Genomic DNA, 15,041 nt, shown 5'->3' with positions numbered 1-15,041 from the left:
TAAATGTTTGAATTTTTAAAATTGTATACGATAAGACTTCTACAGGTATAACAGTAAACAAGCTTCACTGGGCATAGCACATTGTCAACGCTCAATCAAAACAGAAGGAAAGCAGGAGATGAGGCAGGTAGGTAGATTATTTTATAATCATGGCCAAGTATGTGCCTCATACCACCCTAAAGGAGTTTACAATTTAGTTCAGTATGTAAGATATAACCTCTGAACTGGTTTATTATCTTTAACAGCTGATGGAGGTGCCAAGTAGCCTCTGAATTACGTTGCTTCAGGGCTTATTTTATAATCATGGCCAAGTATGTGCCTCATACCACCCTAAAGGAGTTTACAATTTAGTTCAGTATGTAAGATATAACCTGTGAACTGGTTCATTATCTTTAACAGCTGATGGAGGTGCCAAGTAGCCTCTGAATTACGTTGCTTCAGGGCATCCATTCCCAATGTATTCCCAAATTCTGAATCCTCCTGTCTTGCTTTTTTTTTTTTTTTTGGAGACAAGGTTTCACTCTGGACTATAGTGGCCACTCATAGCTCACTGCAGCCTAGACCCCTGGGCTCAAGTGATCCTCCCACCTCCGCCTCCCGAGTAGCTGGAATCACTAGTGTGCATTACCCTTCCTGGCTAATTTTTTCATTTTCTGTAGAGACAGGGTCTCCCTATGTTGCCAAGGCTGGTCTCAAACTCCTGGACTCAAGTGATCCTCCCACCACGGCCTCCAAAAGTGCTGGTATTACAGGCGTAAGCCACCTTGCCCAGCCTCTCCATTTTTGATCCTTCACTTAGGATGTGTTCAAGGGCCTGATAATGCTGAATTTACCCTGGTTTCCCAGCCCACAGTCACCTGAGACATTAACTACAGTGCCACAGCCACTAACCAATCCTATCCTTTCATACACTTAGCCTGCAAAACTAAGAATTTAACCTTACATAACCTTAAGCCCTCCAATTCACTAGGATAGTGAGACTATGAAATGTGAAAATTAAATATTAAGAATAGACCAGAACACATTTCAGAAAACAACATATCAATAGCTGGCAAATGAATCAAACAGGAATGATTATACCCAAATGAGCAGGAGATAAAGGTTGAATCTAAGCTAGGTTTGCTATGGACAGGAAAAAATAATTGCTAAGCCAGGTGAAGAGGCTTAGGCAAAAGAAAGAAAAAAAACGTGTTAAGTATTACAAAATTAATTTGTCTAGATTCTAGAATAAAAAATTTATATTTGGATGTGTGAGGTAATCTGAAAGATCAGATTAGGTCTCTGATAATCACAAAAAGTTGTGGAGTAGACTGAACAATATTATCTTCATTTATAGATAAGGAAATTCTAGCATAGAAAGATTAACTTTTTTTTTTTTTTTTTGAGATGGAGTCTCGCTCTGTAGCCCACGCTGGAGTGCAATGTCGCGACTTCCGCTCACTGCAACCTCCTTCCGAGTTCAAGTGATTCTCCTGCCTCAGCCTCCTGAGTAGCTGGGGTTACAGGCGGAGACCACCATGCCCAGCTAATTTTTGTATTGTTAGTAGAGCCGGAGTTTCACCATGTTGGCCAGGCTGGTCGCCAACTTCTGACCTCGTGATCCGCCACCTCAGCCTCCCAAAGTGCTGGGATTACAGGCTTGAGCCACCGTGCCCAGCCAGAAAGGTTAACATTTGCCCATGGTCACAAAACTAGTTACGGACAGGGCCAGCAATGAATAAAATTCATTTCTCTTGATTCACAGCCACATATTCATTTAATTAGATCGTGATTCTGCTCAATGTTCTCCAATTTTGCCTAATGTAACTCTTGAACAAAGTTTCTCACCATAAATAACCCTACCCCCATTCACTTCTTCTTAAATGTCTACTCTTCCTCTGAAGAAATGTTTTCAAGCATATTTTCAAGACCTACTTTAAGACAAACCCCACCCTCTTACCAACAGACCTGATTACTGGACAAGAAAAAGGAGGTTTCTATCCTTACTGACTATAGCCACGTCCTTTCTGTGGCTACTAAGAGATTTCGGTTCCAGTAATATTTTTAAAAACTAACCTCGGACAATAGATTAGAAAATTACTAACTATCGCGTAAAGCGGACTTCCTCCTTATTTATTGCTTGGAATTACCATCTTCAGTGCAGTCGAGGGTGAGTCTAACAGCATAGGGTGCAACTATGTTACTGTCCTTCCTCTTCACGGCAAATAAGACACACAATTCGTCTTTCACAAGACCATAAAATGAGACTTCCTTTTTTAAAAAAATTATCCTCTGTAGAAGCATGCTTAAATATTTCCCACATCCTCTAAACCTTCCAAAGATCCAGTCTTCCCTTCATTATACTTTCCTACAGTAACAAATTTTTTTGAAAGAGTACACTCGATCTGTCTGAACTTCAAGATTATAATTTTTATCTAGTACTGTACTTATCTCTGCCACCTACTCAAATTACCCTTAAGGAAACCAATGATACCTGAAACGCCAAAATCAAATACTTATTTTTCAAGTCTTAACCTTATCTGTCCTGGGGATGAAGGAACTGGTGCAGCGTTCACTAGGAATGATAGTAATCACGGAGCTCTTAAGGAGCTCTACTCTGTGCCAGGCACTGTACTAAGCATTCAAAAACGTTCATTTAATCTTCACAACATCCCTGAGAAGTATTACCCCCTTTTAACTGATTAAAATTGGGGCTCAAAATTACCCAGAGGCCAACCCATATGATTCCAATGTTTGCAGTCTCTTCCCAATTCTGTGGCATTTTCTCCATCTCTTTCACTATTTCATCAACCACGCTTATAATCAATTATCTTATTTCACATGCTCTCCTTGGCAATTTCATTTCCTCCCAAAGCTTTAACTACATTCTATATTACTGCTTCCCAACTTTTTAAATCTTTCTGTAAATATAAACATTTTGTGCTCTCTGTAGCTTATATTTTGAAAATAAGTTCTTTTTCCTACAGAAATTACAATATTGAATATGTTTATTTAAACTACACTTCCTTCCACCACTCAAGATCTGTTAACCTCTAATGAACTGCCCCATGATTGACATCAATAGACCTTGAGGCAGAAATATTTTATTGGAGAGATATCAAATCAATCTCTATTTCCTCTTCGCATGTCCACTTCTGCTAGACATTTCTCTCGAGTCATAAACACCTTTAACTGTCTAATAAGCATAGTTCCATGATTGTCGCCCCAGGCCCTTCAACATAAACCTGTCTGAAACCAAACTCTCATTTCCCTTAGCAAACCTGTTCTCTGCGTCCTCCAGCTAATCTTGTCACAACCCACCCTTCTCTATTCTTTGAGGTACCCACCTGCAAAACCGTAACGTTGAGACTCTGACTTCCTTGAGCTACCAGGTAAAAAAAAAATCAACCATTACAGGAGTGCCTATTATGGCCTGGAGTAAAGGAATGCAAAATAGTTCAAAATATCCTCCTCCTCCTGAAGAAACAGATTTTTTTTTTTTTTTTTTGGAGAGGCATGTTCCAACTTATAAAATTAAAATATATTCACAAGCATTTTAATTTGATCTTTAATCTGTTTTACAGGAAAAAAAATGAGATGTTACTTTCCATTCCTTCATTGTTGAAATAAACTTACACTCAACTAAAAGAAAACAGGTCTGGATACAATAAACGTCAACAGGGCAGCGCAAATAGCCAACTACCCAAGGACACGAAGTGACCTGGACGCGTTCTGGGGTGGCGCTGCCGTCAAGGCCGGGGGCCGCCTGGCCAGACCCTCCCTCCGACGCCCCCCGGGTCCGCTCTCACTCCCGCAAGTCCCTCTGCAGCTGTCCTCAGCCGGCGGGGTCGGCAGTGATCGCGGGAAAACCCCGCTTGCTGTGCGACCCAGGGCGCGCTGAGCAGGGGCTGCGGCTGCCGCCGCTGTCCGGCTCCGGCTCCGGCCCCCGCCCCGGCCCCGGCAAGAGCTGAGTCCGGACTCAGCCAAAGCCCCTCGCCTTCAGCTTCCCAGACGTCCGACCAGTGGAAAATTAGCATACCTGGGGGAAAAGGCAGCAGGAGGGCCGGCAGTCCTGGCAAACCTAGAAGGCGGGAATAACCCTGGTGATGGGCGGGGCCCGGCTCCGGCACTAACTGCATCCACTAGGTTTGGTCAACACAGAGCCGCGCCAACTCTCTGAGGCTGCGCCAAGACCTGAAGCGGCGGACCGAGAGCCAGGGTCTGAGGCTTAAAGAGCATCGGAATGGAGGCGGGGCAGAGGCGGAGACACATCCTGCGGGCACGCAGCGAGGCGCGAGAACAGCGGCGTGAGGGGGCGGGGCGCGCAGCGCGAGAAGGCGGGCACGAGGGGCGAGCGCGAGGCGGGGCACGGCGCGTGGCGTGAGACGGGGCGGGGCGCGCGTATCGGCGCCGCGGCCGCGTGACGCGTTTTCAAATCTTCAACCGCCGCAGCCCACTCGTTTGTGCTTTGCGCCTTCCTCCTCCGCGCCTTGGAGCCGGATCCGGCCCCGGAAACCCGACCCGCAGACGCGGTACCTCTACTGCGTAGAGGCCGTAGCCGGCGGAAGGAGAGAGGTGGCCGTCCTGTCAACAGGCCTGGGGAAGCCGTGCTTTCCCGGCTGCCCGGCGCGACACTTTCTCCGGACCCAGCATGTAGGTGCCGGGCGACTGCCATGAACTCCGGGGCCATGAGGATCCACAGTAAAGGACATTTCCAGGGTAAGAAGCCCCTCCTCCGCCTGCAGTCCCTTTAATCCTTTCCTCCCCTCGTGGTTCCACCATTGATTCTTCAGACTTCTCCCGTCGGGTCCTCAGCTTCTTTTTTTCTGACCGCCCTCTGGGGTCTGAAGGAAGGGGCCTCCGTTCAGTGTTTTGCCTAAGAAGGAACGGATCCTGGCCCGGCCCCTGGAGCGCTCTGCCGTTTACAGCGGCGGTCCCAGATTCATTCCCGTCCGTGCCTTCGGTTGAAAACTAGCAAACAATGTGCAGATCCGGGACCTCGCCGGGACTGCGGCGCTGTCTCCTCCTGGGCTCTCGCAGATGCTAAGCCTCCGCCCGGGCCCTTGGAGGCGACGGACTGCATCCTCAATTTAAAGTCAGACGCGCTCGTGGCTTTTCGCTTCAGGATTAGATTGAGTGATTGTGGGTGGATTTTTGGTCTTACCCTTCAAAGTTTATTTTCCTTTCCTCATAAGTTGGGGGAAAGCATTGTATTTCAATCACTCCTTTGCTGGTTTCAACATTACAAACAGGGAAACAAAAGCAAATTTCCATTTTCAATCACTTTATTTGGTGAAACATTCCAGCACCTAAGTTTTTTGTACAGGTGTTTGTGTGTGTATAGTAACTACCAATTTAAGAACAGATTGCGTTTGAAAAATTAATTTTTAAAGCAGTTGCTTGGATCTCAGATCTGTTCTTAATGAAAATAATGAAAGGTTTAGTTCTTCGTAATGGACCGTTAAGTTCTTAATACGTAGACAAACTGTATGTGAAATGGACCGTTTAGTTGTTAATATGCAGACAAACTTGATATGAAACTAAAACTTGAGCAGTCTGAAACCCTTGAGGACTAGGCTATTCTGAGTAACAGGATTCTTTCATCGCTAAATGAAGTTTAAACACCAGTTTTGAATGTTCAGCAGAATGGCAGATGCGCAATAAATAGATGAGTATTAAATACCCCCATGGAGTTTACATCCTAAAGAAGAAAATCTTTCAAAAGAGTTTTATATAGTTCCGTGCCTCAGAAATAAACACACGAATATTTCTTGCTGAGTCAACTATTATTTTACAATATGCGGTCTGTGAAAGTATATAGGGCATTTTGCCTTTATCCTAAGTAGTACCACAAAGAAATACATTTCAATGCTAATAAACTGGTAAGGTTGTAAGAATTTTTATTCTGTAATATTGCATAATGAAATATTTTAAAAATAGTTAAAGTGTCTGTAAAACATCTGATTCTAAACATCTTTAATAGGTGGAATCCAAGTCAAAAATGAAAAAAACAGACCATCTTTGAAATCTCTGAAAACTGATAACAGGCCAGAAAAATCCAAATGTAAGCCACTTTGGGGAAAAGTATTTTACCTTGACTTACCTTCTGTCACCATATCTGAAAAACTTCAAAAGGACATTAAGGATCTGGGAGGGGTAAGTGAAAACTCTACACTGGCATAGAAGGAAAAATTTGTAACTAGTACTTTCTACTATGTAATCATTTAAATTTTTCATTTTGGAAAACTTAAACCCTTCTATTAGCACCAAGCCTAACATTTTTATCAGCTGTTTATCGTTAACGAAAAACCATTTGTTTTAACCTTTTGTGTACTGACCTTTCAGGTTTCTCTGATTAGCAGTCTAGTATAAAGTTCTTAGAGTGTAAGACTCCCCTGTCCTATGGAACTGCTCATTGACTGCTTACTGTAATGTTGGAATGTCCTCCAGATAACAGCAGTTTGTTTATTTATTTATTTATTTATTTATTTATTTATTTATTTATTTATTTTGAGACGGAGTCTTGCTCTGTCGCCCAGGCTGAAGTGCAGTGGCGCAATCTCGGCTCACTGCAAGCTCCGCCTCCCGGGTTCACGCCATTCTCCTGCCTCAGCCTCTCCGAGTAGCTGGGACTACAGGCGCCCGCCACCACGCCCGGCTAATTTTTTGTATTTTTTAGTAGAGACGGGGTTTCACCGTGGTCTCGATCTCCTGACCTCGTGATCCACCCGCCTCGGCCTCCCAAAGTGCTGGGATTACAAGCGTGAGCCACCGCGCCTGGCCCAACAGCAGTTTCTTGATTATGAATCTTGGGGAGCTACATAAGTTTGTCTGGACTAGTGTAACAGTTAAGAATGTTACTACAGAACACCCATGCAAACCACACAGTTAAAATTGTTCCTGAGTGATACAGATGTTGTTTCAACAGAATGAATGTTACTAAAGGAAAAGAAATTTGCATTAAGAATGTGGAATACCTTCTTTCCTACCTTATACACTGATTAGATGATTGGGAAATTAGAAAACTCAGGCAAAATTCTAGGACCTTAATAGGATTAAGGTTGATATTGGCTGAATTTTAGCAAATGAGGTAATTAAGATTTTTTTCTGTTTAAAAGGTTCATACTGGACTTTGACTTTCTGAAGGTCTGAGTCTTTGAATGTCTAAACTGATCCTTTCATTCCCAGACTAGTAACTTTTCATTTTTATTTTTATTTTGAGACGGAGTCTCGTTTTATATAGCCTAGGTTGGAGTGCAGTGGTGCGATCTCAGCTCTCTGCAACCTCCGCCTCCCAGGTTCAAGTGATTCTTGTGCCTCAGCCTCCGTCTCCTGAGTAGCTACGATTACAGGCTTGTGCCACCACTCCTGGGTAATTTTTGTATTTTTAGTAGAGTCAGGGTTTCACCATGTTGCCCGGGCTGGTCTCAAACTTCTGACCTCAGGTGATGTGCCCACCTCAGCCTTCTAAAGTGCTGGGATTACAAGCATGAGCCCTCCAGGCCCAGCCGATTCCCAGACTAGAAAACTTATCAAAAGAACATACACTAACAGGTTTCCTGGAACTGTTAATATGATATTTTATTTACCTATCTCTGAAAAGTTTTTCTACTTTTTTACTATTCATTTTGTTAAACTAAAACACTGTCACGTGCTTGTAATAGTCGTATTTATCATAATGATCATGCGACAGCATTCTTAAAGGTCATGTTTTCTAGGCCTGCCACCCTATTGACTATACACCTGTTAAGAGTATCTTAATGTGTTAAGGACCTTAGACATTGAGTAAAAAATACCCCTTCATCTTAGAAACAAAGTACTTGAGGTCCAGAGAAAGTAAATGGTCCAATTAGAGCAGTATTAGCTTCTTAATTCCCACAGCAACATAGTACCTGCACCATTCTGTTCCTCTAGCAATCAATGGCTACAAATGGCTATCTGGCTGGTAATTCACACCTGTAATCCTAGCAGTTTGTGAGGCCGAGGTAGGTAGATGGCTTGAGGACAGGAGTTTAAGACCAGCCTGGGCAACATGGCAAAACTCCATGTCTACTAAAAAATACAAAAATTAGCCAAGCATGGTGGTGCATGCCTGTAGTCCCAGCTACTCGGGAGGCCGAGGCATGAACCTCGCTTGAACCTGGGAGGCGGAAGTTGCAGTGAGCCAAGATTGTGCCACTGTACCCTAGCCTGAGTGACAGTGAGACCCTGTCTCCAAAAAAAAAAAAGGTAGCTCAAAGTAGCTATCTGATACAATTGAGAACAACCCACTAACTCTAGGTCTAATGGTCTCAATCAGTGATATTTAGATTTGTGTTTTTATCAGTAGAACCCTTGGAACAAAATAATATTCAGAAGTCCAATGTGTAAAGCCTGTAAAAAGGGAACTCCTTGGGCTAAAACAGCAGTACAGAGGCTAAAGCAAGAACCACTTGCCCTGTCACCTTCTTTCTTTCTCCTATCTCCACAGCAGTTCCTGAGGTAATTGCAAGAAACAAATTTTGAATTACTTCTGCCATACATAATAGTTGAGGGACCTTTTGGTTTTACATACTTAGTCTTTACCCTGAAATGATTGAAGCAGACCAGTGAAGTTAGGAGCATATTAAGGGTGTAAGTTCCCAAATTTTCTTTTGGATTTCCCAAAAATCTAAAGCTGTGGATTTTCAACCGAATTTGATTTATTAACTTTCTCCTAAAAAATGTCTTATTTATTGAATTCTGATCTTCCCATACTATCTTTTCTATAATTAATGATATTTAATCCTCAGGTCCTGGTTTCTGTCTTCAACACATTTACTGTTTCTATTACTAAAAAAGATTTTGTCATAAAGATCTCCTACATGAGTTATTTTATCTTCACATCATTACTTTAGGTGCCTTTTTAATTCACCACTTCATGTACTTTGGTTTCTGTAATCTCGGTGAAAACATCTTAATATCCCATTTATCTGCAGAGTATGCTTCTGACAAATTTAACCACTGAGAGCCCAGCACCCAGATTCTGATATAAAGAGGAAATACCTTTAATAGTGCAAGAAAAGTAGGTGTTACAAAACCTTCTAAGGAGGACATGGGATCAGCCACAGTTAGGTCCATGTCTAAATAGTTGTGGCTAAAATAAGGCAATTGGAGAGGAACAGAAATGTAGGCTGATACCTTGGCATATTAGCTTGAACAGTAAAAGGTTTGATGTTCGTCATGATCACCTTGAGTCATCAGAAAATACGTTTTGAGTTTACTCTTTAAATGGCATAGATTCAACAATGTCTAATACATTGAAGACCCTGGTAAAACTGATTCAACAAATGTTTGAGTATGATGTGCACTGCACTTTGTGTTTTGGTAGATTCAAAAATGAATCCAGCCGGGCTCGGAGGCTCACGCCTGTAATCCTAGCACTTTGGGAGGCTGAGTTAGGCAGATCACTTGAGGTCAGGAGTTTGAGACCAGTCTGGCCCACATGGTGAAACCCCATCTCTACTAAAAATACAAAAATTTAGCTGGGCATGGTGGCACACACTTGTAATCCCAGCTACTGGGGAGGCTGAGGCAGGAGAATCTCTTGAGCCTGGGAGGTGGAGGTTGCAGTGAGCCAAGATTGTGCCACTGCACTCCACCTGGGCAACAGAGTGAGACTGTGTCTCAAAAGAAAAATAAAAAATGAATCCTTATGTCCGTCCTATCTTCACGTTCTAACCCAGGTAGAGATGACATTGGTGCAAGTAATTGTGTTAATAATACAACATAGAACATCAAGAGAAAGGAGAGATTAGTTCTAGCTGAGGAATTGTGGGTTTTGTTCACACAGTTGGAACACGGCTTTGAAGAATGATGAAGATTTGGGCATGTGGGAATTCATTCAAAAATTATTCCACCACTGTCTCTAGTATATCAGCACTGTTTTAGATCCTAGAGATACAAAAATAAGTAAAATATAACCCTCTAGGTATTCTTAGTCTAGTGGAAACCTCAGACAACTAAATAATTTATATTAGAGTGTTGTCAATGCTTTGACAGAAATATGTAGAAATTGCTATTAGAACACAGCAATAGGAATGATTAACTCTGCCGTTAGGAATCAACAGAGATAAAGTTTGAGCTGGATCTTGAAGTCTTAGTTAGCAAGGCAAATAGACATACTAAATAGAGGAAAGCATATTTAAAATATATGTCAATGTGGTTCGTTTGTACAACTACTAATGTTGCAGTGGGATTTGAGCTTAGGATATAGGTGGGGGAAGTGGCAGAAAACAAAATTATATTAGGGCTAGATTGCAAAGGGCATTTTATTCACTACTAAGGAGTTTTAACTCTGTAAGAAATTAAAAACCAAAGGAAATAAGTGGTACTAACATAAGAACAGACATACAGACCAATAGAATAGAACAGAGAACCCAGAAATAAACCCTTGCATATATGGCTAATTGACTTTCAAGAACGGTGCCAAGACCATTCGTTGGGGAAAAGATGATCTTTTCAACAGCTGGTGCTGGGAAAACTGGATATCTACATGCAGAAAAATGAAGTTGGACCTTTACTGTCATACGCGTAAATGAGCTCAAAATAGATCAAAGATTTATTTGTAAGAACTGAAACTCTTAGTGGAAAATATAGGGAGAAATCTTCATGACATTGGATTTGGCAGTGATTTCTTGGATATGATACCAAAATCATGTGCAACAAATGAAAAGTATAAAATTGGACTTCATCAGGATTAAGAACTTTTGTGCCTCAAAGGACATTTTCAGGAGTGAAAAGATGCACAGAATCGCAGGAAATCTTTGCAAATTATACATCTGCTAAGGGATTAATATCCAGAATACCTATATAAAGAACTTGTGTGACCCAAGAACAAAAGGACAAATGGCCCAATTTAAAAATGGACAGAGGAACTGAAAAGACATTTACTCAGAAAAGATATACTAATGGCGGATAAGTACATGAAAAAATGTTCAACATCACTGATCATTAGGGAAATGTCAATCAGTAATCACTTAACACCTGTTAGGATGGTTACTGTTAACCAGAAAAATAGCAAGTGTTAACAAGGATTTGAAGAAGTAGAACCCTTGTGCACTGTGGGTGGTAGTGTAAAACCATATAGCCAGCATACAAAATAGTATGGGTGGTTTCTGAAAAAAGTAAAAAATTGATTTAGTATATGATTCTGCAATTCCATTTCTGACTGTACATCCAAAAGAATTGAAAGCAGGGTCTCAAAGATATTTATTATTCACAATAGCCAAAAAGTGTGAACAGCCTTAATGTCCAACAAGTAAATAGATAAAGAAGAGGTTGTATATACATACAATAGAATATTATTCAGCTTTAAAAAGGAATGAAATTCTAATACATGCTACAACATGGGTGAACCACAAAAAACATTGTGCTAAGTGAAGGAAGCCAGTTACAAAAGAACAAATGTAGGATTCCATTATATGAGTTATCTAGAATAGCCAATTTCAGAGATGGAAAGTAGAATAAAGGTTATGAGAGGCTGGGAAAAATGAGGAATGAGGAGTTATTATTTAATGGATACAGACTTTCAGTTTGGGATCATGGAAAAGTTATAGAAATGTTTTAGTAGTGATGGTTGCATAATGTGAATGTACTTACTGCCGTTAAATTGTACACTTAAAATGGTTAAAATGGTGAATTTTATATTTGTCACAATAAAAGTGTATAGGAGATTGGGTTTCTTATGAAAAATTAGAACCTCTGACATTACTAGGGCCTCATATTTATGAAAATGAAGGCAGTTTTTGATGTGTGAATTATTTATATTATTGCCTGGCCCTTATAGGCATTTGAGTCTGTAATCCCTGGAATAAATAAATGTAGGTATATTATTTACTGGTCAATGAAAATGAATGTTGGTCAGAAAAGAAATGATTTGCACTTAACCAAGGAGGCCAGTGGTCTCAGTAGCAAATTCTGCTTAATGCTTAGATGAAGTTGACTTATCTGTTACACGCTTGACTTCATTTTTATTCTCATTTATAGTGTGGGATCCTATAGAAAATAGATACAGCTATTTAAAATATTTTAAGAAATCTTCATGGATGTAAATTGTTACTGATTATTAATGATTCACAATTTACTTCTGCCTAATGGGTTTTTATTTATAGTATACATATTTATACTATATATTTTTCTAATAATAGTATTCTACTTAGTATTTACTTCTACCTATTTTTATTTTCCTGACCCTGGCGATCTTTAATAACCTTCACTTTGGTACATGTCTTTATAAGTAAACTCAGATACTTAGGCGGTGGTTTTTAAATATTTTAGTAAAGAAATTCTTTTCAAACAGTCTTATACTCTTAAGGGTAAAGGTTCCCTGCATCCTGTAAGTTGAAGCCTCAGGGGAAGGTGTAATAATCATTGATTTAGACTTGTACTGTCTGCTATGGTAACCATTAGTGATATGTGGTTACTTAAATTTAAAGTCTTTAAAATCAAATTTATAAATCAACGGCTTGAGCTAGGCACAGTAGTGTGTGCCTGTACTCTCAGGTACTTGGGAGGCTGAGGCAGGAGGCTCTCTTGAGCCCAGGAGTTCAAGGCCAACCTGGGCAACATAACAAGACCCCATCTCTTAAGAAAAAAAAAATTCAGTGGCTTAATCACACTACCAAGGTCATTTCAAATGCTTAAGTAAGTTGTATTGGACACTGCTGCTTTAGATCATGGGCTTGAGTCAGAATGCCTATGTTCAAATTATATTATTTGCTACTGGGTAACATTAAGCAAGTCACCTCTCTTCACTTTTTATCTTGCAGAAAATGTAGATGGTATCATGAGGCTGTTCATAGATTAAGTTAATTAACATATATAAAGTGTTTAAGAATAGTATCCAGCACATGCTGCTGTTCTGCTGTTATAGGAGCTCTTATACTTCCTCAGAGTTTTAGGTTCAGAAAAATACAGTATAAAAGCCACCAATTTATGAAATAATTGCATCAAATTTTAATTTTTTACTGTGCTTGGCATATGAAACAGTTTATGGTTTTTATGACCTAGTTGAAAATACCTTGGTGGCATGTGCCTATAGTGCCAGCTGTTTAGAAGGCCGAGGCGGGAGGATCACTTGAGAACATGGGGTTGAGGCTGCACTGGGCTATGATTGTGCCACTGCACTCTAGCCTGGATAACACAATGAGACCGTGTTTCTTAAAAAAAAATTATAAGTAAAAATATTTTGTTTTCTTCTAGCGAGTTGAAGAATTTCTCAGCAAAGATATCAGTTATCTCATTTCAAATAAGAAGGAAGCTAAATTTGCACAAACCTTGGGTCGAATTTCTCCTGTACCAAGTCCAGAATCTGCATATACTGCAGAAACCACTTCACCTCATCCCAGCCATGATGGAAGTTCATTTAAGTCACCAGACACAGTAAGTCTCTTAAATATGCTTTGAGACTCAGAAGGGCTATATCCTGAAGATCTCATGGTTTTTAATAGCAAGGTGGCAGTAGAGTTTACTTATGTAGAACATTTGCAAAGTTACATTATGTGTGGCTCTCCAGTCCTTAATAAGGTTGCTGTCTTTTAGAAAGGTGGTTTTTTCCTAATAGTTATCGTGTAATCATACTCTGATTGCTTAGGTATACCCTTGTATTTAGGGATGGCTTGTAGTTTTTAGAATAATTTATAACTAAAAAGTTAACAGCCGATCATTCTTTGAAGAAGAAATAGAAACCTTTTTAATTTTCAGAGCAGGAGTCAGCAAACTCTGGCCCATGGGCCAAAGTCCGTTGCCTTTTTTGTACAACCTGCAGGTTAAGCATGGTTTTTACATTTTCAAATAGTTGTGTCAAAATATCAAAAGAATATTTTGTGACAAGTAGAAATTTTATGAAATTCAGATTTCATTGTCCATAATGTTTTATTGGAACACAGCCATACCTGTTTGTTTAGGTATAATCTGGAGTTGCTTTTGTGTTTTAGGCAGAATCGAATAGTTGCTGTAGAGACCATATGGGCAGCAAAGCTTAAAATTTGTACTATCTGGTCCTTTGCATACAAAGGTTGCCAGCCCCTATTTTAGAATTATTGAAATCACATCCTTACTACTCCATGGCCAATAAATTGAAAGATGCAAGGAAGGACAAATTAAATTGATTTAATTGGGTGTGAGGTGGGATAAGATCAAATGAGAGATAAAATGTTTATCTGAGTTTTTAGGTTGAAGTGTAATTAAATTATTTTAAAATATTCTCCTCGACTTACCTATTATAGCCATTTGAAAATTAAGGAAAATGAGGGGAAAACAGAAGAAATGAGTCACAAAGGAGATATCACTTGAAAAAAGAGATAAAATGGAAGAAAGAATGGAAAAGAGATCAAGGAAGGACCATGCATTCTCTGAGTTAATGCTTTTTTGGAGCAAGGAGACAATACACTAGCAATTCCAAAATAATTGTTGCTTATGGCATTTCAACGAGTTTTCCTAGTAGTTTATTTAAAAAGTGAAGTAACGGCTGGGTGCGGTGGCTCACGCCTGTAATCCCAGCACTTTGGGAGGCTGAGGTGCGTGCATCACAAGGTCAGAAGTTCAAGACCAGCCTAGCCAACGTAGTGAAACCCCATCTCTACTTAAAAAAAAAATACAAAAATTAGCCGGGCATGATGGTGCGTGCCTGTAGTCCCAGCTACTTGGGAGGCTGAGGCAGGAGAATCACTTGAACCTGGGAGGCAGAGGTTGCAGTGAGCTGAGATCACGCCACTGCACTCTAGCTTGGGTGACACAGCGAGACGTTGTCTCCAAAAAAAAAAAGGTGAAATAACATGTAAAAACAGTATATAAAATTTATTGTTTTTCTTAAATCTCTGATTTAATAGGAACTAAAATGTAAGCCAATTAATTATAAAGAATTCCAGTGAAACCTAGCTATTTTATTTTTCGTGTTGAATTTACTACAAAACTAAAGAGGTCACCCAAAAAAAGAGAAACTTTTTAATATGAGACCCGGAAGTTCTCTTTTCTTAGCTGCTTTACCTTTTTAACCTGTTCTCCAGTTAAGCACTATGTTTTATATTTTTCTGGTCTTTTTA

General features: G+C 40.1%; 2 protein-coding genes across 7 annotated transcripts in view; one reads left to right on the top strand and one right to left on the bottom strand.

Annotated features, from left to right (window-relative positions):
* The window catches only part of SLC25A40 (solute carrier family 25 member 40), a 68,106-nt gene extending 63,798 nt beyond the window's left edge, over positions 1-4,308 (bottom strand). Inside the window, exons 1-2 of one of the 4 annotated variants that reach the window (XM_063636425.1) lie at positions 4,019-4,228; positions 3,327-3,364 (exon numbers count right to left, since the gene is read on the bottom strand). The gene's annotated coding sequence lies outside the window, so the exon portion shown is untranslated. Of the gene's footprint in view, positions 1-3,326; positions 3,365-4,018 lie in introns of all 4 variants that reach the window. The other 3 variants (XM_055272835.2, XM_055272836.2, XM_055272838.2) reach the window with 3 other exon arrangements.
* A 104-nt stretch (positions 4,309-4,412) lies between these two features.
* DBF4 (DBF4-CDC7 kinase regulatory subunit) overlaps positions 4,413-15,041 on the top strand; it is a 32,150-nt gene continuing 21,521 nt past the window's right edge. The window contains exons 1-3 of one of the 3 annotated variants that reach the window (XM_055272819.2): positions 4,413-4,698; positions 5,963-6,135; positions 13,201-13,380. In XM_055272819.2, coding sequence (XP_055128794.1) covers positions 4,653-4,698; positions 5,963-6,135; positions 13,201-13,380 — 399 coding nt within the window. In that variant the 5' untranslated portion in view covers positions 4,413-4,652. Of the gene's footprint in view, positions 4,699-5,961; positions 6,136-13,200; positions 13,381-15,041 lie in introns of those variants that run through there. The other 2 variants (XM_055272820.2, XM_063636420.1) reach the window with 2 other exon arrangements.

Source organism: Symphalangus syndactylus, chromosome 3 (genome assembly GCF_028878055.3).
Source record: "Symphalangus syndactylus isolate Jambi chromosome 3, NHGRI_mSymSyn1-v2.1_pri, whole genome shotgun sequence".
Classification (NCBI taxonomy): Eukaryota; Metazoa; Chordata; class Mammalia; order Primates; family Hylobatidae; genus Symphalangus; species Symphalangus syndactylus.
The sequence above is the reverse complement of the archived record's forward strand: the minus strand, read 5'-3'. Positions and strand labels throughout refer to the sequence as shown.